At 46.6% G+C, this 20858-nt stretch overlaps 1 protein-coding gene across 2 annotated transcripts in view; it reads right to left on the bottom strand.

Annotated features, from left to right (window-relative positions):
* Positions 1-4912: 4912 nt before the first annotated feature.
* Positions 4913-20858, bottom strand: part of NR2C2 (nuclear receptor subfamily 2 group C member 2) — a 100547-nt gene continuing 84601 nt past the window's right edge. For both annotated transcript variants that reach the window (XM_045812465.2, XM_045812464.2), the window contains 7 exons: positions 18193-18326; positions 17024-17201; positions 15706-15827; positions 14744-14883; positions 11933-12070; positions 10674-10779; positions 4913-7827 (listed from right to left, as the gene is read on the bottom strand). In XM_045812465.2, coding sequence (XP_045668421.1) covers positions 7653-7827; positions 10674-10779; positions 11933-12070; positions 14744-14883; positions 15706-15827; positions 17024-17201; positions 18193-18326 — 993 coding nt within the window. In that variant the 3' untranslated portion in view covers positions 4913-7652. The remainder of the gene's footprint in view (positions 7828-10673; positions 10780-11932; positions 12071-14743; positions 14884-15705; positions 15828-17023; positions 17202-18192; positions 18327-20858) is intronic.

The following is a 20858-nucleotide window of genomic DNA, read 5'->3' as shown; positions in this document are numbered from 1 at the left end:
GAGGAGCGGTGGAGGCGGACAAGGAGACTCTGCCCTGCGGGAAGCAGCCAGCCAGCGGGGCTGAAAGGAGCAGGGGGAGGTCAGGACATAGACTGCCGTGGGAAAGGATGTGGAACCAGAATGATTCAGGTAAATGTGGGGGTCAGCCCGTTACATTGAGAGGGATTTAGCCTGTTTCACATTTGATGCTCGGGTTGTGGTTTAACTGATTTTGCACGAGATCGGTGTTCAGGGGACTGGCTGGTGGGGCTGGGCAGGGTGGTGGCCGCAGGCTCACCAGGGTTGTGTCTAATCGCAGGTCCGCACCACAGGGCACTCTGTCCCCTTTGCCATTCTGGAGGGTGAGTAGAGAAATCTGCCCTCCATTCTAATCCTTGTCTTGTTTCTATAACTGCGCCCAGCCGACCGTGGCCGTGGTCCTCCCGCCAGCTGCGGGGGCTTTTCCGAAAGAGTCTGTTCCCTTTGGTCTGTCTGCACAGCAAGTGAGCCAGCATTAGGGAAGTGCCCCTTCCATCCACAGCCCACAGGGGGCCCAGAAAGGTTGCTGACCTGGAAACAAGATAGTGAGTCCTGTTTAGAGAGACGTGTCTGGTGCCAGTTGGGACAGTGCCGCCCTTTTCTTTAGAGACTTGAAATAAGCACCACTAGGGGGCACAGTTATCTCCTTAAACCTTTGTCTTCCATTTCCTCTTCAGTTTAGTAGTAAAAGATGGCTTTAAAGTTTATGTAAGTGGGAGGAAAAAATCGCTATGAGAAGCTGGTATCTGTTTCTTTCTTTGCACGAACGATGTTCATATGGTTTTAGACGTTGTTCTTCTGAAGTGACTGATTTTCATTTTGAGTACAACCTGGCAGGGCCATTTAAAGCTATCTGGCTGCCAGTGGAATCTGACTTTGGACCTCGGAATCCTCGTAAAATGAGAGGCCACATGACACACTGAGCAAGTTCTTTCCAACTTCTACAACTAGAAGAACACGCTTTTATTCGGGGTAGTCATTACCCTTACAGGGCGTGTGTGCTGGTTTGAGGCCTGTGTGGTCTGGCAGCCAGGGGTGCTCTGCTCCGGAACCAGCTGCCTGGTTTTTTGACCTCCACCCCGAGGAGCGGCCCCACTGGAAAAGGCCACACCTTGCCCAGTAAAGGTGTTTACAAGTGCAGGGGGCCAGCACGTGGACTCTGACAGCTAGGTCCCCACTGGCTGAGGCCAAGGTGAGGTGAAAGCCGTAGGGCTCTGACCACAGGGTGCTTCCTCCCCACCTACCCGGGGTGAGACAGCGCGGCGCCTCTGGGCATCAGGCATTACTGCTATTACTATTAGAAGAAATGAGAAGATGCACATTTAGTCTTTAATTCACTTTTTTAATAGTATAAACCTCATTTAGGTAGTAGTATTAAGCCACAACAATAATGCCACATTGAAACAGCATTTAATAAAATGCATAAAGCTAATTCATGCACTGCAATACTCTATATACAAACACAACAATGCAAATTCTTCTTCAAGACTGAAGACATTGATTAGATATAAAATTCAGTTTAAAAAGAACATGCTATTTTTTAAATGCCATCACAGAAACAAAGCTGATTTCAAGCTACAGCTTTCAACAGGTTTTGAACCTGGAATTAAAATGTAATGGCATAAACAGTATTTTCTATATTGTGAAGGGCAGAAGTTACAGAAACGGTCCCAAGAAATCGAACACCCGAATTTTCCTTTAACAGATGTCTTTTAAAAGGGCTGGTAATGCAGCTACATTTTAACAGGTCCAAACTATAGGTAAAAACTATGGTTTGTACTATGAAAAATGTGCAGCTTTTCAGTTATAAAACTAGTTGAACACTGGTTTACAAGAGAATGGGGAGAACGGAGACTGTAGAGAACTATCCCAGCACTTGAGCTGTGTGCGGCGGCAGCACAGGAGTCCGTGGACGCTCTGGTCGGTAAAATGGTAGTTGAGTATATGGTCCTAAAGACAAGCCATCTGTAACATAAAAGTCTACTGTTCCAAACATTAAGCTTCTCATAGTCTGTCAGCTGATAAGTGTTGCCGAACATTTTTTCCCCAATGTTTACAGCATTTTTTTCTATGCCGTACGTATAAATATTGAGACACTGGATTATTGGCTTCTAAACTGAAGGTCTAGTTGGGCCTTAAAAATATCTCAGGCATTCCCCACCCCTAAGATATTTTCTAAGTTCAAAGTTTAATTATTAGATTGCTGTTAAAATACCCTCCCCAAATGAAAATTTTTATTTTGAAGATTCATTTTGAGACTGTCAAGCTTCCTCCTGTATTTTAACTGGAAAGCCACCTTTAATAGTGTGATTGTCACGACAGGCAAGGACAGGGGCAAGGGTCAGATAAGCACTGTTGCATGAGGCCAGTGAAGTAGCAGGAGTTTGTTTTTGTTTTTTTACATCCAATAGTGGGGAAGCTGAAGGCTAAATGACCCACCGTCTCACAAAAGGCACTGAGTACTATGGTCTCAATGAAGTGTTTTCAAACATTTCAGTAGCTTATTAAAAAACAAAACAAAACCCAACAACAAAAAACCAGAAGACCTGTGGATTATGTGAGTTTTTGCAGTTCTCCAGGGACTCCCTTCAGCGGGCCAGCTTGCAGCCCTCGGCCAGGCAGGCCCCGCTTCCCAGGTCTGTAAGCTCTGCTGGACCGGGCCCTGGCTCCTGAGTGCCGTGTCTCAGTTTAAAGTCCAATTAAGGGGGAAAATTAATCAGAAGAGACCTGGACAAGGAAAATTTGGCATCTGCAGCTTTAAGGGCACAAATAGCCATATTAAAATGCCATTTTTATCTGAAAATTTTAAATCAATTTACAGAAAGGATTTATGTCAGTGGATTTTATTCACATGCTAGTTAGAGAAGTAATTTAAAATTTGTAACTTCTATGCTGTTAGTTATATTATTCATGCTTATTTTAAAAGACTACTTGGTAGGTTTTTTTCAACTGGCATCAGAGATGGTAATCTCCTGAGTCACAGGGCAGTGCCTGCTGTCTGCTAAGTCCAGAGTGAGCCCAGACCTGGGAGGCAGCCCCAGCACACAGACCATTCTGAATTTCTGACCACGAAGCCCATCTCCGGACCACATGGCAGAGCGAGTACCCGGGAAGGCCGACAGCTCCAACAGCTAAGTTCCTTCCATCAGGCCGCGAACAGGCATGCGGCAGCCAGGTGAAAGATCCCCACCTAGTTTCTGACATTAGGATAAACTGTCTTCTAGCTTTCTGGCCGCTATCTGAATCCAGAGAATATACAATATACAGAAACGTCCTCCTGTCAGGACCTTTTCTGTCTGGAACTTTCCCTGGTATAGGGTGGAGATTCTGCCTGTATGGGCTTTCCCAGCCAGGCTCACCCAAAGGAAAATGGAGTTAAAATATCAGCAAATGCATCCTGCTGAGGGACCTTGGAACACCCACATCAATTTACTTTAGCAACTCTATCATAGACTCTCTTTAAAACATAAGGGAACTCTGGATACATGGCTACATGTCTGTATACATAATATACATCTATGTACACGTACGCACACTATATACACTGTACATATATAGAAGATATAAACACATGTACATTCAGTCAGTCATACAAGCCTATAAATCTGTACACGCACGATGCCGCTGAAGGGACCCCAGGGCTGGACATGCGCAGGTGTGCGCCGGCAGGAGGCACACGTGAGGATGTCCAGAACCCTGTGTACAAAAGACCCAAACCCAGTCTATCTCGATTAGGGCTTGGCTTTACAAATTTACATCAAAGTTAAGACATTTCAAAGAGCCGTACAATCTCGAGACTGGAAGTGGGACAGAGGAAGCGTGTGGGCATCTGCCCGGCCTGCTCCAACCTTTCCAGGATCTACAGGGCACTACCCCCACCACAGCCGGATAAAAGTGAGCGTCAGAAGATGACTTTTCATGGCCTAGACTCAGAGAGGGGTTGAAATGTCATCTACAGCCTCACTGCACGAGGCCCTTTCCACTGGCAAGTGGGTGACAAGCTTCTGGACTCCGATCTGATCAGGTCTTGGAACCTGGATCCCCAGCCCAGGGCTGTGCGTCAGGCAGAGGGCAGGTTGGGGGCAAGACTGCTCTACTGGAAATTCCCCCAGAGGATCAGGGAGGTGGTTTTTCCCCAGAATCCAAGCACTAGATATAGCCCTTCCGATTCTTAGCTCCCTGCCGCGGCTATCCCCAACACAAGCAAAACCGCCGAGCAAGTCCGTACTACGGCTGCAGCCACGTCCTCCAGCGAGCGCGTGGCCCCTGCATCAGGGAGCCGAGAGTAAGCGCGTCCATCGCTCTCACCATGGCTGGTGGCGACTGCCTCAGAACAGAGTTCACATTTAATACTGACAAGCTAGAAAACAGTCCCTCTTGAGGGCATTTAGATAACATCTTACAACAAGTGACTACACCTGAAATTAAATATAAAACCCAAACAACAAAGAACCCCAACCACAGCCTCATGGCAGAAGTCAGATAATAAATAATGGTAGCCCCCCAACAGACACACATACAAATCTCAAAGGGTGAAATAACCTGGAAAGTATCATTTGCTTGCGTAATTTGGACTTTTTCTAGGTCTCTTCCTGTCCTGTTGTTTTATGATTCTGTGTAATGACCTCCACAATTTCAACACATAACTGCCTAGCATTATCGAGATACCACTGGAAAAGGGCCCATTTCACTAAGAAGTACTGATGTATATTGTCACCTCCTCTCGCCAGCGGACCTCTCCTCACAAGGGAGGAACGGCCAGGCCAGCAGAAGGGACACGTGGGCAGGCTGTGTGGTGAAGAATCTGTTCCTGGCTTATTTCACTCAGACTCAATGGGTAGAGGGCTGGCCTTACTTAACTAAATCTAGACTTTCACAGACTACTAACAAGGGGAAAAAAAAAAAAAGCCTTGTGAAAGCTGAACCTCACTATTTGCTTGGGATCCCTTTAAGTTCTTGACTTTGGGCTTCTCTTAACCAATCTGACAAGATGGGACAAATGATTTGGGGCAGCAAGAAGTCAGCTTGTGTGAACATGATCTTTAGGGGAAAGGCTACTTCAAAGTAAGGCCAAGAGGATCTGGGAAACTAACGAGTGTTCAAGGCCCAAAATGGTCCACTGCAATCAGCCACCATCAGCGAAGGGACTCAAGGGGCACGACCAGGTCAGAATCAACAACCCTCTAAGCCAAACTGACTTTTCTCCAGGGCTGTCCTGCCAGGGTGCAGCACTCACTCGCCCAAATGTTTTTCTGCTAGTTATCACCTCTACCCCCAAATCCTCCAGCAGTGGCGTTGTCAGGACCTCAGTCAAGGTCTTGGCTAAGCCATCCCAATATCTGAAGGCAACCTGAGTCTACAAGCCGAATGGACACAGGACTCCCAGGGCCGCCCCCAGGAAGGGAAGTGGGCCTCTTCCCCAACATCGAGAATCAGATCTGGGAGATTTGACGTAGCATGTAATCCCAGAGAACTTCTATGTGACCAACGGACATGTTTACATTAAAAAAATCAGAAGAACAGAAAAGAGGCAACTTGCTGTGTAAGATGCATAAACACGGTTGAAAATACCCTCTGTTAAAAGTCCTTCATGAGCAGAAATGAAACAGACCTGCCCTAACTCCACTCTCTTGGCTAGTTTTTTTCCCCTTAATTTTGAAATTTAAATCACTTCAAAGTTAGAAAACCAAAACTTTAAGCTGGCGAAATTAAATTCCATCATTTTATAACGGGCACCCCTACTGTCTCCAAATTTGGTTCCAAGACATGAACTATAAATAATATACGTAAATCTAAACAGGAATTTAGAAGCTGGAGATACTGTCCCCACTTAATTCCCACCAGTGACTCACAAAGTGCTGCTAACGCTTCAGCAGAGAGCATTCTGTTCTGTCGTAAGGCAGCGGCTGGCGGGCTGGGCACCTACACAGCACACGAGGCCCGACCTCGATGAGGGCCTGAGCCAGGCCGGGGAGTGCCTGTGGGGCAGGGGAAGGGCACTGGGATCTTTCTGGATACAATCTGATCAAAAGATCTGGGAGATGCAGATTTAACTTGAGCTGTTTTCTTAATCTGGGCTATACAGAAAGGAATGAAGAGTACCCGACCGGGTCTCGGACACGGCACTTTTCCCAAGCAGGAAATGCCCGCTGCTTGCATCCATGGGAATTTATGGGTGCTCCTCTCTAGATAGAACTTCCTTATAACTGCATTCTTTTCTTGTAAACGATGGTTGCTATAACTTAAGAGAAAGAAGATAACTTTGGGAGTTAAGGTTTTTTTTGTTTTTGTTTAAGAGCAGGTAGCTTGCTTCTGCATCCATCAGCTAAAATGCTCCAGGGTTCTCTGCTGGCACACACCTGGGGGGGTCAAAGTGCATGGTGTACCAGTACCATTCAAAGAACTGCCAACAGAAATGCTGAGTCTGGAGACACTTTGGAAAACCCTGATATTTAAGGTCAACAGACAAACCTTCCATTCAGCCGCACCACCACCACCACCCTGGCCAGGCAGCAAAATCCTCACCTCCCCCTCCCTGGCCCCGAATTCCCTCACAGTTCTGAGTGAACTGCAGGAGTACAGCCCTTCTCAAGGGGATGTTTGGAATGGAAACCCCGTGAGAAGGGAACCTTCGTACTCCTGTCTGAACAACGAGCAACCACCCCAGACTGCATCCAGGAATTACTGTCGGGTTCAAAATGCCCACCTTGCACTTTTTGGTCAGAAGGCTCTGTCTGCTGGGAGCGGTGGAGGTGATGTGGGGATGTTTTTAGTTGCTGCAGGAATTGGCAGTTAATGTCTGACTGGTTGTAATCCAATTCTGAGAACCAGTCATCAGAAGAGAGCCCCAGGTTTGGAGGAGCCTGCAGATGCCAGTCACAGACCAGAACCAGAGGTCAGGGAAGCTGACAACTCAACAGCTGAGGAAGTTTCCGGTCTGGGTCCCCACCGACTCTGCCTCCACACTCCCACTTACTGCAGGATACAGATGAGCCGCATTTTCATTCGTTCATAGGAATTTAGTTCAACACCACCAATGTGTGCATACAATTAGGAATGATGCCATCTTTTCTTAAACATAAATGATTGTCTCCTGTACCCGAGTGCGTTTTCACAGAAATTATTAGCATTTCGGCAAAAGACATGTACAGTTTTCCATTTGTCCTGCCCAAGGGCAAGATGTTGCTAACATTACGCATTGATAAGAAGTGCTTAGAAAGTGCTAATATTATTACCCTGGTAATTAGTAGCTATTAATTCCAAGGACATTTTTTTAATATATATACACACATACTGTTCTCTTAGGTTCTTTTAGTTTTGTTTAATACTAGTCTCTGACATTATAAAACTCTTTGTTTTTTGCCCTTTGAGAATTTCTAAATACAAATTGGGTTAAAAGATTGTTCCAAAATCTGCTTCATCAAAAGGCATTAAAACATGTCTTATGGCAGGAAAGGATCCTACTAGTCTTTTAGTTGCTACTGTCTGGGATTAACAGATAAGAAGAAACCAGGTAGGAAATGGCTAACATACTGGAAATATTTGCACATACCAAAATACCACTACTTTATTTTCTCTGTGTCTGAGCGGTCCTGGAAGGATCCTTTTGCTTCTCGGCAGGTGGGTGGCGCGCACTATAGGCTGGCCCCGGTGATCTGGCCGTTATATTCTGCTGTCTCCATCTTGAGGATGTAGGGGATTATGCTGTCTATCGACACATTGCCAATGAGACCAGTAAAAAAAAGTTCTTCTGTTATGTTGGAGCTCATCAGCCTGAGTGCCGGCAGGCGAACGAGAATCCGGGCCAATCTGTAAAAGGGAGGGTCCTTAGAGAAAGGGGATTCACTGCCCTTCAGACCTCTCCCTGGACAGGCTCCTGGGACCCTGTCTGCACTGTTTGGAATTAAACCAAACAAACAGACCTATGATCTATACCCCCTGTATTTCAAATTTCAACAGTTCCTCTTGTAGGAATTTACCATGAGGGGAAATAAAAAACCAAAACTCTGTACAAAGACATCTGTACAATGTTTCCTTCATTTTTAACAATTCTCCCCACCCCCACCAAAAAAGAAAAATTTGGAAATCAATAAAGGATAGGTTAAAATAAAGTATGGTGTGTCTCCATATAAAAGATCACTATATACCCACTAAAAAGTATAAAAAAGATCCCTATCGCTGGTAAGGGAAGAAGTCCACGATGCATAGCTAAATAAAAGCAGACGGGGAAGCAGTAAGTACAACACAGTCTCACTGGTGTAGATTTATTTGTGTGACATGCATACAAAAGTATTCGGAAGGATGTTCACCAAGATGTGAATGGTTTGGGGATTTGGAGTTCTTTTTACTTATTAAAACTTCTTCTGTATTCCTGTATTTCCCTAATTCCCAGTGTTTGTATAGCATTATAATTAAAAATAAAGCAATAAAAGTGTCTTCATTCTGAAAACACCCTGGGTGGGAGGGCACACCGTGACCCTGTCAAAGCGGGTCTGAGCGTGTGATTGGTGTTCCACGGCCACTGCACAGAGCCACGTGTGCAAGGATGCTCACTGCGGGGCCAGCCTCGTCTGGAAACAACCTAGATTTTCATCAGTGGGAAAGTGTCAAAGAAATTATAGCACTTCCTTAGCCACAAAAGATGAACTATGCTCATTTGAGCATTAAATGAAAAAAGAAGGGTTATAAAACCTTACTTTGTATTTTATGATTCCAAGTACACAAATATAAAAAATTTCTGAAAGGAAATGCATAAAACATTAACAGGTATCTACGAACGGTGATATTTATATGGACATTTTCATTTTACTTTCCAGAATGTTCAGTTTTTTCCTATAGTGAACACTGTTATTTTTAAAAAGAGAATATATATATTATGCAAGTGGCATTCCAGCACCATCCTCCATTTTGTCCAGCCACCATGAGTCCTGCAGGACACACAAAGGAGTAGGGGGACACCAGCACAGACCACGAGAGAATGACAGGCTGAAGGGTCTTGGAAAGTCAGCAAAGGTAAATCAGGGAGGACTTCTTTGGGGCGGGGCGGGGGGGCGCGGGGGAGGCGGGGCAGTGCGAGAGAGAGATCAGCTACGTAAACAGTGGGGAGGAATGCGAGAGTATTTCGGGAGGAGCAAACATTACGAGAAAAGGCATAAAGTGGGAAAAAGTAAAATAATGAATGCAGAAACAGATGTCAACCACCCTAGGGCCTTTTTTGGGGAACTGTCTTTGAGTGAGTTTCTGAGTCCCACGAGAAAGTCTCCCTTCTCTCATTTTTGGTCCCAAATCACATGGCTGGCCATCTCCTCTATCTCTGGGTCCCGGACTGGATTTTTTCAGAAGCACCTACTTTCAAAGGCCAGAGAGTCGCTGTTGACAAGAGGACTCTAGTGTGCTGTGGCTCTGGCAGCAGCCCCCCAGAGGGACATTTCCAGGCCCTTCTGACCATGGGCACTGGGTGGGAGTAGGCCCGCGGCTTCCTCGGGTGACAGCCTGCCTGCACAGCTGGCTGGGTGTATGAACTCTGGGTGTGGGTGCGTTACTGGGCAGTCCTATTCCCTATGTACTGAGGCTGCATTACTCAAGAGTCATGGTGAGGTTTTCAGCGATTCCAGGAGAAAATGGATCCTGCTCTGGCAAAAGGTGTTTCTGGGTCATGGAGTTGTGTCTAAAGCGGAGGAGGTTCCCTGCCAGCAGGGCCAGCCACAGGCCCCCTCAGTCACACCACAGAAATGGTCTTCCTAGGGCCTGGGGCATATTCATTCCACAGGGCACCTATGGACTGAGGTCTTTGAAGGCGACACAAATTGAGGAAGGTGGGGCCATGTATCCTCCTGGTCAGTTTTGATCAAGTGTCTACTTTGAGGGGACAGGGCAGGGAAGGAAGTATTAGTTCGCCTGATGTGACCTCAGTAATTCATATAGCTTCTTGTGGGTTAGAAGTGGTCGTGATCAAAGAGCTCCTCCGCTCCTTCGCTGGAAAGCCAGCCAGGCCTTCTGCCGTAATTGAGAACAACTCTCCTGTTCAGATTTGCATGAGAAAGGCCTGTGTGTGTGTGTGTGTGTGTGTGTGTGTACCTATGTATGTATATACACACATATATTTGCTGCCCAACCATTACAAATAATACAAATTAACTTTTTTGCCCAAATAAAGGGACTAAAAATTTTTATCAGTTTATCTGATGGCAAAATCAGTATTTTCTATCACTCACTCACTCCTTTGCAGAGGTCAGGTTTGGTTTTCGTCAATGAAAACTTTCCTATCAAGTATGCTGGCTCTCCCTCTTCAGCGGATGTGGGCCGAGGCGCAGGGTGCTCCTCCGGGTGAGGGGAGAACTGCCGCTTCATGCACCACATTAGCCCCAGAGGAAATCACAGAGCAATGATCCCAACCCCTCATTACGTTAGAGAAGAGCAACCCAAGGTCTTGCTCACAGTTTACGCAGCAACACTGGAATGACCCAGGATTCCAGACCCTCCCACCTAGCACTTTCCACAGTTACCACCCATGAAAGGCAGGAATTAAAGGGGGCTCAAAAGGAGGCTCTACCAGGCTGCCAGGGGTGGGAAGGCTGACAATTTCTATCTGCGACTACGGCTGCAGCTGCGCTCCTTCCTGCCCCACAGCCAGAGCGTGTATCTGTGTGCCTCACCGGTACGTGTCTTCCGAGTAGGTTTTCTGGACATAATCCTGCAATTCCATCTGTGCCTTTTCCTGGAATTTTTCAATCTGGCTTGTGCTGGTCAAACCTGGATGATCTGCAAAGAGAACAGTGCCCCAAATTGCCCTGTGTATTTGGAAAGCCTCACTTGGCAGACTTCTTAGTACTTATTTTTAAACCTCTGACAAATTTCTCAAGTAGAAGATAGACTGAACCCTGAAGTTGGGTCTGGTTTGTATATTACTGCTAAAACATTGGCTTTTGCTGTAGTCTGCCAAGGCCTGAAGGTTCCCAGGAGGGGGCTGGGCTCCTGAGTGGTCACACCAGCCTCAGCAGCCCCACCTGGCTTGGTTCTTGACATCTGGCTTCCTACCGTTCTAGAAAACAGAGATTTTAGAACCATCACCTGAGATTAGAAATTATCATTTATCTCCTATGTATTTAATCACATAATTTCTCCCATTTATATCAGCTATTTTGTTGTTCATGAGTAGATGGCTGGGGAGGAAGGGAGGGTTAAGCTGTGTCCAAACCCTGCTATTGAGGACAGCAGTCAGGACAAGAGTCAGCCTGAGTGACCTCTGGAGGATCAGAGAGAGCAGCTGAGAGGGGAGCAGCGAGGTCAGCCGGACAGTCCTGCTGTCTCTTCTTCACGGGCTGCCCTACAGGGACAGGTAAGCTTGTGCACTTTCAGTCTGTACTGGAGCACATATGCTAACACAACCTGAAAACTGGCAAAAAGAAAAGCAAAAGAAATCAAAATTAAAAAAAAGACACTGAGGGGGTGCCTGGGTGGCTCAGACGGTTGGGCGTCTGCCTTCGGTTTAGGTCATGATCTCAGGGTTCTGGGATCAAGTCCCACATGGGGCTCCCTGCTCAGAGAGAAGCCTACTTTTCCCTCTCCCTCTGCCTCTCTCCCCTGCTCATATTCTCTGTTTCAAATTAATTAAAAAAAAAAAAAAAGGGATATTGGATGGTAGTATACTCTATTTTGTATGCCCAAGTCTTATTTAGCCAATAGTTTAAATTAGGATACAGAATAAATCTTTTCAACATACGAAGTCACCAAGCACCATGACATATGTCTTTGGGACTGTAAAGGCAACAATTTAAAAGAATGCATGTGTTTATGTTAGCTAGCAAAGCACACCTATTAGGAGAACATTCGGTCACATACAAGAGGTTCATGTTCAGAAATATCCGTAGACACAGGTGGAAAACCGTTGTTGAGTCCCCACCACATATCTTACCAGGGCTAAAGAGGACTATAGCTTTAAGGTACGCGTACTCATAGCCGTCTATATCCAGCTTCGCCATACTGTTACAGAACTCCTGAAGCTTCCAGATGTGCTCCATGACTTGTTTTATCCGGTCTCCAGAAAGTTTATCTAGAAATGAACATCACGGATCACCTGAGAAAGGCTGGTAAGAACAGGAACGTAAGCTTCTTTGAAGAGCCACAGATTGAATGAGAAAATAATTTCACTTTTTAATGGAAACCAGTTACCTTAAAGTGGTTAAGAGCCTCATTTTCCAGGTGACGGTGAAGTGACAATAAGTACACCCAAATGCCACTCTGCTATATATTCTAAGTAACAAACCCCTAGACCATTGATTCTCTCTGGCCCTACCTTGGGTAGGGCCTGTAGGTGCAAACTGGTAATTCCTTTTATTCTGTGCTTAAGACCCATAAGTCAATTCTTACCAGTGGTCAGGCTCTCTCAGTCTCTGCAGGCATTTAATAGAAGTTTATGGACCTGATCATTAAACGCTGACATTTTTTAGTTGTGAAAACAATTTTATATGTTATCTGTTTTAATTTTCCTGACAGTATTTGCTGAAGGTATTAGTATTATCACATGCAATTAAAAATAAAGGATAGTTAAGAGGCACTTGGGTGGCTCAGTCAGTTAAGCGTCAGACTCTTGATTTTTAGCTCAGGTCATGATTTCAGGGGTGTGAGATCAAGCCCTGCGTCAGGCTCCTTGCTGGGCGTGGAGCCTGCTTAAGATTCTCTCTCTCTCCTCGGAAACAAACTGAGGGCTTTAGAGGGGAGGAGGGTGGGGGATTGGGATAGGCCAGTGATGGGTATTAAGGAGGGCACACATTGCATGATGCACTGGGTGTTAGACGCAAGTAATGAATCATGGAACTTTACATCAAAAACTGGGGACGTACTGTATGGTGACTAACGTAACATAATAAAAAATTATTAAAAAAAAAAGATTCTCTCTCTGCCACCCCCCACTCTCACTTTCTATCAAAATAAATTAAATAAATAAATAAATAATAACTAATCCTCATCTGTGAACAAATCTAACTTAAATGCAACAAAATGCTATAGGGTTTAAAAAAAATCAGTTTTATATTACTATTCCGAAGGAGTAACTAGACAAAGCTGTAACTAGGTCACTCGATTCCTAGATAATCAAACATCTCGAATGCCTAATTTAAAGTGCAGCTCAACTGCAATTCAGCATCAAATGTAGATTTTCAGCATGCGTCCTAAATCCTGGGCCTGCTCCCTTGAGACCGTGTCTTCGGCGCACTCTGCACTCAGAGCATGTGGAGACCGCACTGGCTATCTCCCGGTCCGGATGTGGCTGGGACGAGGCCACCAGACGTTAGATGGTTGCCACAAATCTTTCTACAAGACAGTCACTTGTTAACATTCACGAGAACAAGTAGGTGAGGCAACTGTGTCCTAGGGGTCTACACGGCCCGGGTTTGTGCCCAGCTCTTCTACTTGCTATTTCACTTGGGGGAGACCAGGGACCTGACTGCAATCACAGTCCCTCTAGTGCTGTGAGAATTTGTTACACAGGAAAGGGTAACCCATTGTGAGAGAATAGAAAATACGTATGCTGGTCTCTGCCCCCCGGCTCCTGGCCCAGAGCTCTCGGAGCCCTTGTAATTTCTAAGTGATAAGAGCATCAGCAGCATCTGTTGGTCTAATATTTGTTTTTGAACCTATCCTTGACAAAGAGCTTCTAAAACCCTTGAAAATTCTTATGTGTTAAGAGCGCTAGGAGAATCTTTTGTTCCACTGAGGTGACTCTGGGTGGGACCCCTAACGGCCCCTGGAAAGACTAAAGCATGCTCAGAAGCTTGGAATTTCCAGCCGCATCCCTCATGCTCCAGAGAGGGGAGAGGGCTAGAAATGGAGTTAATAACTCATCACGCCTACATGAGAAAGTATCCATAAAAATCCCAAAAATATGGGGTTCAGAGAGGTTCCAGGTTGGTGAACACACGCACACTAGAAGGTGAAGCACCCCAAGTCACAGGGACAGAAGCTCCTGTACTTGACTCTCCTAACCCCAACCCCATATATCTCTTCCTCTGGCTGTTCATTTTTATCTTCCATCCTTGAGTTCAGTCAGCTACACTAGCGAATAAATCCAACCCGAGGGTTGCTACAACCTCCAATCTATACAGCAGGTTGGTCAGAAGCACAGATGATAGCCTGGACTTGTGCGTGTGTGCATACGTGCACTTGTGTACAGGTTGGGGGGGTGGGTCTTGTGGGACTGAACCCTTAACCTGTGGGATCTGACACTGTCTGTGTCAGAATTGAGTTAAATCGTAGGACACCCAGCTGGTGTCTCAGAGAATTGCCTGTTGTGGGGAAAACACCCCCCCAAATTGGTGACCACACGTGTCAGAAGTGTTCTGTGTGAGGAGTAAAGGAGACACTCAGGAAAGAGAAACACAGTAGGGAAGAACCAGGTTTTTCTTTCACCCACACAAGTGAAAAACTACAGTTTCTTCCATTTATACCTGTCAATCGAGATGAAAGTGTAAGCTCTGATTATTCTGAAAACATCACTACCTATGTATCAGGAAGCTTGCAACTTTTTCAATTATCTTTTTTTTTCCTTTCATATTCCTTACATGAAAGGAAGATAGGTGGAAATTCAAATGTTCTCACTGGTAAAGGCCCCAGGACTTAAAAGTTAAGCAACTCTCTCAGCCTGTGGAAGCTGTGGGACACCGCAGCCGGCCAGTTTGCAAGGGGCCAGCCTGAACCGAGACACACTCTCCCACAGCCCCAGCCCTACCTTCCTGGATGCTGTTCTGCAGGTGGTTGACAATGGCTGCCAGGATAGTGGAGAGACTCATGACCTGGGCACACTGGGCCAGGCCGAGGGTGAAGAGCTCGTTCCAGCAGGCCCGCACCAGGCTGGTGTTGCAGTCCTGCCTGGGAACACAGAGGTTGGGGTGGGTGTGGGTACATGCCAATAGTCTCCAGGCCCCAGTCTGCCCCAAACAAGAAGATTCAACAAGTACTTCTTGAAGGTCTACGGTATGTCCAGGATCATTTTCCAAAACACCAGTTTGTGAATCTCTTAACTGAAGTCCCTCTGAGGATAAACTATTTTCTTAACAATGACACTTTAGACGTCGGTAATGAGAAATCGAAATGGGTGACTAAAGTGTCATCTCCTACAGCCTTCTAAACCCACAGAGGCCCGGGGGCAGCTGTCAGGAGACGCTGCAGTGGTCCAAAGGCTAGGGACGGAGTGTGCTGGGAGACTCACCCTGCACCTATGCTCGAGAACAGAGGGCCTGCAGACCCTACAGGGGAGGAGCGGCACTGGAGCACAGAGGAAGGGGCCAGTCGCGTCAGCTTTCAGCCCTGCCTTGGAGGATTCACACTCAGAATGGCATGGCTGGCGCACCGCAAACGGTATGACCTTATCTGAGAAGCCTCCAGGTGCAGCCTCACTCTACTTTCTCAAGATTTCAGATGACTCCTGCTTTCTATTCCACTCCATCCCTGGCTCTTAGCACCAAGTCCTCAGCATATGGAGAAGGCCTGAGAGAAGTCTGAGGAACACTGAAGCACCGGCAACCATGATCCTCTGCTCCTAGTCCACGGAGTGTATTTAATAAGAAAATCAGGGTCCCTGGAGCAAGATCATAGGTACAAACTAGAAGGGCCCTGAGACATCTCCCAGGCCATTTCTAACGAGGGGAAGGCTCTTGCTGAAGGCCACACACAGAGAAAAAGGCCACTTACCCAAGTGCCTGAAAGGCTGGGATTGACCTGGCCCAGTGCATGGAGAGGAAAAGCAGGCGGGATGCTGACTCGCAGATGTAGTGCACATTGAGGTACTCCGGCATCGGGCTGGGCATCGTGAGCTAGAGAAGAGGAGGCACACAGCACAGGAGGTGACGGAGAGACAGGGCATGGCTTTGTCTGTCAGCATGAGCTGCTGTCACGTCTCAACAACTGCAAAAGCCTGAGTTGCGATGATCTCTGATGCTGAGTTCCTCTGCAGACCCATCCTTATGAAGCCTGTGTCCTCTGCGGCGGAGGGCTGGCACCGACACCCCCTGGTCTCTTGCCCAGTGAACTAGGCTCTGATGGCTCTTGGAATGTGGTCAATGATGGCCACCTCCCAGCTCACTCACACAAAGACATACGTTTCAACTCTTGCCTCAGCTAAACTGGTATTTCTTCTAAGGCAATTCCATTTTAAGCCATAGGTTAAAATCTAAATTAAATCAGGGAACAGGAGTCAACTTCATGGCTAGCAGGCATTTGGTAAGTGGCCTTAGCGTAGCAGTGAGTGACAGCTGAGCAGAAGCCTATGTGGTGGGAGGATGAGACCCCACCACCAGAATGTTCAGGACTGGGCTCCAGAGCTCCACTGTCCAGAAGGGAAATTAATGCCTTTGATGCCGGAATCCGACTGGTGACCTATATTCTTGGCACTGGTGGGCAACTATGAGCAGGGACCCAGTGTTCCTAAGCGACTGGTCAGGCCTCTCTAGTAAAGAACACGGGGGGAACAGGAAGACACGGTCTGTAGCCCTAGAAACTGAGAGGGCTTCAGGGAACCTGGGAGTGTCTTTCAGAAGTGAGGCCAGCGAAGAAGCATGTGGGGAAGACTAACAGCCTTCTTCAAGGAGATAGGAGGTCTATTTGCTGTGGCTCGAGACAGCAAGCAGCCATGACCAGCGGTTAGGAATGGAGGCTGGCTGCCTGCGTGCTCGAGCAGACAAAGGTGCCTGCCTGAGCCTATGCTGGAGCCAGGCCGTCCCAGAAAGCAGAAGAGGCAGAGCAGAACACTAAAAGCCCTCGCTGGGCAGCATCACGTCAGCTCCTCCTGGCAAGGACAGGCCACACCTGCTTCAGGGTGAGTTACCTTCAGAGCCAAAACACTGTGAGCAAAACACAAATGATAGTTCTTTCTTATGAGAATACTGTTCTGGAACACAAGGTCCAAATCCAAACAAAAGCCAACAATATGAAAATGAGCTCACTGCAAGATTTTAGCTTCAAACTGCAGGCTGGAGAGGCTGGGGCATGTGGTTAGGCTGAATGCACTCACCTTAAATGTGACATGAGTGTCTGAAAGGAGGGGCCCTTCGACCTCGATGATGGGTGTGGACTGGTCTCTGCTGATGACGTGGATACCCCCTCCTCCAGTGGCGTCTATCCCATCTGCTAGGCTTGGAGGTGAGGAGCTGTCTGTGGTATTAAGTGCTTTAGCTAAGGTATCGAATGCCCTGCGAGCAAAAATGAAGCAGGCAGTGTTGTGAATCCACAGCTTTTAGGTCTAGCTGAGACCTAATCTAGAAAAACAATGTGATGGGGAAAAGATCATTCAAGTCTACCCGCTGGGGGAAGGGATAAGGAGAGCTTCTGTGTACGGTCTACACATCATCATCGGCACTAAGCAACGCAATGTATTATTTACTTTCACACATAATTTCTATTTTTCATAACTACTCCCCAAGGTAGAACCCTCTCCATTTTACAGATGTGAAAGCTGAGGCTTAGAGATGTTAAATAACTTTTCCAAGATCAACCACCCAGTGAACAGTGGAACCAGAACTCTACCCAACTCGATTCCCATTCTCTTTCCATTGGATCTAGATCTTAATTTTGCTATCAGACCGGAAGAGAACATGAGGACCAGGGTGCTCGTGTGGCCTCCAGCTGTGCATCTGCTCGGCCTGGCAAGGCGGGCAGGAGTGGCCAGTCCAACAGGGAAGAGGCAAACACGACAGCTGGGCTGTGGGGAAGAAATGCCTTCCGCAGCCGGTTACGGGTGTCTGGGGCCAGCTAATGCTATCTGTCAGTAACACCCTGATGGACTGAATGAAGCTCTAGACTATTTGGAAAAAAATATACACGAGAAAAATGAGCTAAGACAGAAGTAGGAACGGGGATGAACTACTAATATTTAGTCAAAATAAAGACTGATACAAGTAACACCTGTCTACTGAAGGGTTTTCCCTGCTTCCACTGAGTCACTCCATTTCCTTTTTCATATTTGGAATGAAAAGCAGTTTTGACTATTTTATGTCATGTAATACACAAGGGTCCATGTTCCCATAGTTAGAATGTGAAAGAAGACAGACGTGCAGGAACACTGTGATGATTTTACAGGCCCTGACTGAACACAGGGTGGGTGTCAAAGTGCTCCCAGCGCCCTGACGCAGCAACAACTGAGTGTGCACATCACGGGGGGCCTCCACACTCATGGCATCATACCGAGTAATCTCGCTTGCAGACTGGTCCTCCGGCTGCATTTCTGAAGCGTCACCATTGTTCAGGGATTCACTTAAGTTGGCAAGGGAGGTTACTACATTTGCCAGTGTGCCCAGAGCTCCCTGGCTTGTTTCAGCCTATTAAACACAAAATAAGAACATTAAAGATGAACACAAACACACAAAAGGTTCTCAGGCCAATGAAGGTAAAATGTTAGTTTAAAAACAGCTTCTATGGGCTGTGACCTCAACAGGCCACAGGGTGGAGATCTTTTTGGTGACGGAAGAGTTCTACATCGTGATTGTGGTGGTAGTTACACAAATATACAAGTAATAAGGTAACGGAACAAAAACAAACTGGACACCACCAAAATTTAAACTTTTGTGCTTCAAAATATATTAAGAAAGTTAAATGGGGCGCCTGGCCGGCTCAGTCGGTGAAACGTGCGACTCTTGATCTCGGGGTTGTGAGTTTGAGCCCCCTGTTGGGTGGAGAGATGGCTTAAAAATAAAATCTTAAAGAAAAAAAAAAAAGCTATTAAGAAAGTAAAAAGACACCCCCCCGCCCCCGCCACACAAAAGATAACCCACAGAATGGGAGGAAGTATTTGCAAATCATGCATCTTAATACTGGTTTAGTAGCCAATAACTCTTATAGCTCAATAATAAAAAGACAAATGAGTTAAAAAAAAATGGGCCAAGTGATTTAAGCAGATATTTCTTCAAAGAGCATATACAAGTGGCCAATAAGCACATGAAAGGATGTTGTTCAGCATCACCGGAAATGCACATCAAAACCACAACGAGCTACCACCTCACACCCAACAGGATGGTTATAATAAAAAAGACATAATAACAGGTGTTGGGAGGATATGGAGAAACTGGACCCTCACACACTGCTGGTGGGAATGTGGAATGGTGCAGCCACTACGGAAAACAGTCTGGCAGCTCCTCAAAAAGTTTAAACACAGAGTTACCACATGACCAGCCATTCCACTCCTAGGTACACATATAAGAGAAATCGAAACGTAGGTCTACAAAAAAAACCACCTTGTACCCAAATGTTGGTAGCAGCACTATTCATAATAAACAAAAAGTAGACACAACCCGAGTGCTCGTCAGCTGATGAACGGATAAATAAAATGTGGTCCAGCCATTCAACGGCTTAGTACCTGGCAATAAAAAGGAATGAAGTGCTGACACATGCCACAACACGGATGAAGCTCAAAAACATCACGTCAGGAGAAAGACGCCAATCACGAAAAGCCATATACTGTAAGATTCCCTCCATGCGAAATGTCCAGGATTGAAAAACCATAGTCAGAAAGTAGAGTAACAGTTGGTGGGGGCTGGAGTAGGGGGAGGGGAAGTGATGGCTTAGTGGGTGCAGGGCTTCTTTCTGGGGTGATGAAAATGTTCTGGGATCAGGTAGTGGTGATGGTCGTACAGCCTTGTGAATGTACTAAAACCACTGCACTGCGCACTAAAAGTGTGAGTTTTCTGGTACATGAATTATAACTCAATTTAAAAAAAAAGAGGAAAGCCAAAGACGTATGAAAACAAATAAACCAAGACAAATAAGCCCCAACAAACGTCTGTTGTGTCTGGATCATGAAAGTGAAAAACTAGAACACAGTGGAAAAGATCCTAAGCCGAGCACCGCTTCATAAATCACAGAACCACCACATAGCAGAATACTGTGCAGCCGCTGAAAGATGCGGGCCGCCATGACGGAGAGACATGTGGCGGGCACGGGAGTGCAGTGAGAGGACAGAGAGCCCAGCCGGCCGGGGGTGCCTGGGATCTCCGTAAGAGCTCTGTATTTAGTCAAAGTACACGGTTCTGAATTTTAATTACTTCAAAGTAGAAGGTTTAAAAAACAGCTTCTGAAAAGAGCTACCTTTAGGTGCTTTGTCTATCCCCTATTATTCATGGCCAACTCCTGGGGTATGGTCACTTCCATGGCACATAGGAAGGAACAAGTGGAAGCAGGAATAGGTGCGTCCGACTCTGCAGCTCTTTCTCTTCATTACTACTTACATACCACACAGTGTGTGTTGTCCCTTCTCTTCCATCCAGTGACCACGACTCACTCACTTACTGAGTGCTCACCGTATGCTGCAGGCTTTATAAAAGTAACTTACTCAAGTTGCCCAGCACCTGCCGTGTGGCGGTACTGAGGGAAGCAGAGATGTAGGAAAGAGGGCGCATGGCTACCAAGAGTGGCGGTGGGCTCTGGACCCAGGACCAGCCGACTCCAGAGCCTCTTGGTTCTTAGCCTCAGTCTCTGCGTGGACAGCACAACAGAACAGTTGCTGTGAAATCCTTTGGTAATCGGGTCTTAAGGTTATACGGGCCTTACTTTCAGGCTCTGGTTTCTCTCCACCCCACTATGCATCCATCACTGTCCTGAGTGTCTACTTGACGGCAGCAAGCCAGGTATGATGGCCATGCCTCACGCAGCACCAGGGCCCAAAGAGAGGAAGCTCAAGGGACAGCCTCAGGACCACGGGATGGAGGGCCACTTTTGGTGCCAGCCAATAGCTCTCACTGTTGCCTTTCTTTCCCAAGAGACGACGTTCCTCATGTACGGAGTGGGCACAGCAATGTGCACGTGAATGGACGAGAAGGAAGCCTGCAGGGAGCGCCACTCAGGCTCTCAGGGCAGTA

Source organism: Ursus americanus, chromosome 14 (assembly GCF_024610735.1).
Source record: "Ursus americanus isolate L20-20 chromosome 14, mUrsAme1.1.p, whole genome shotgun sequence".
Taxonomy (NCBI): Eukaryota; Metazoa; Chordata; class Mammalia; order Carnivora; family Ursidae; genus Ursus; species Ursus americanus.
This window is presented reverse-complemented; position numbering and strand designations above follow the sequence as displayed.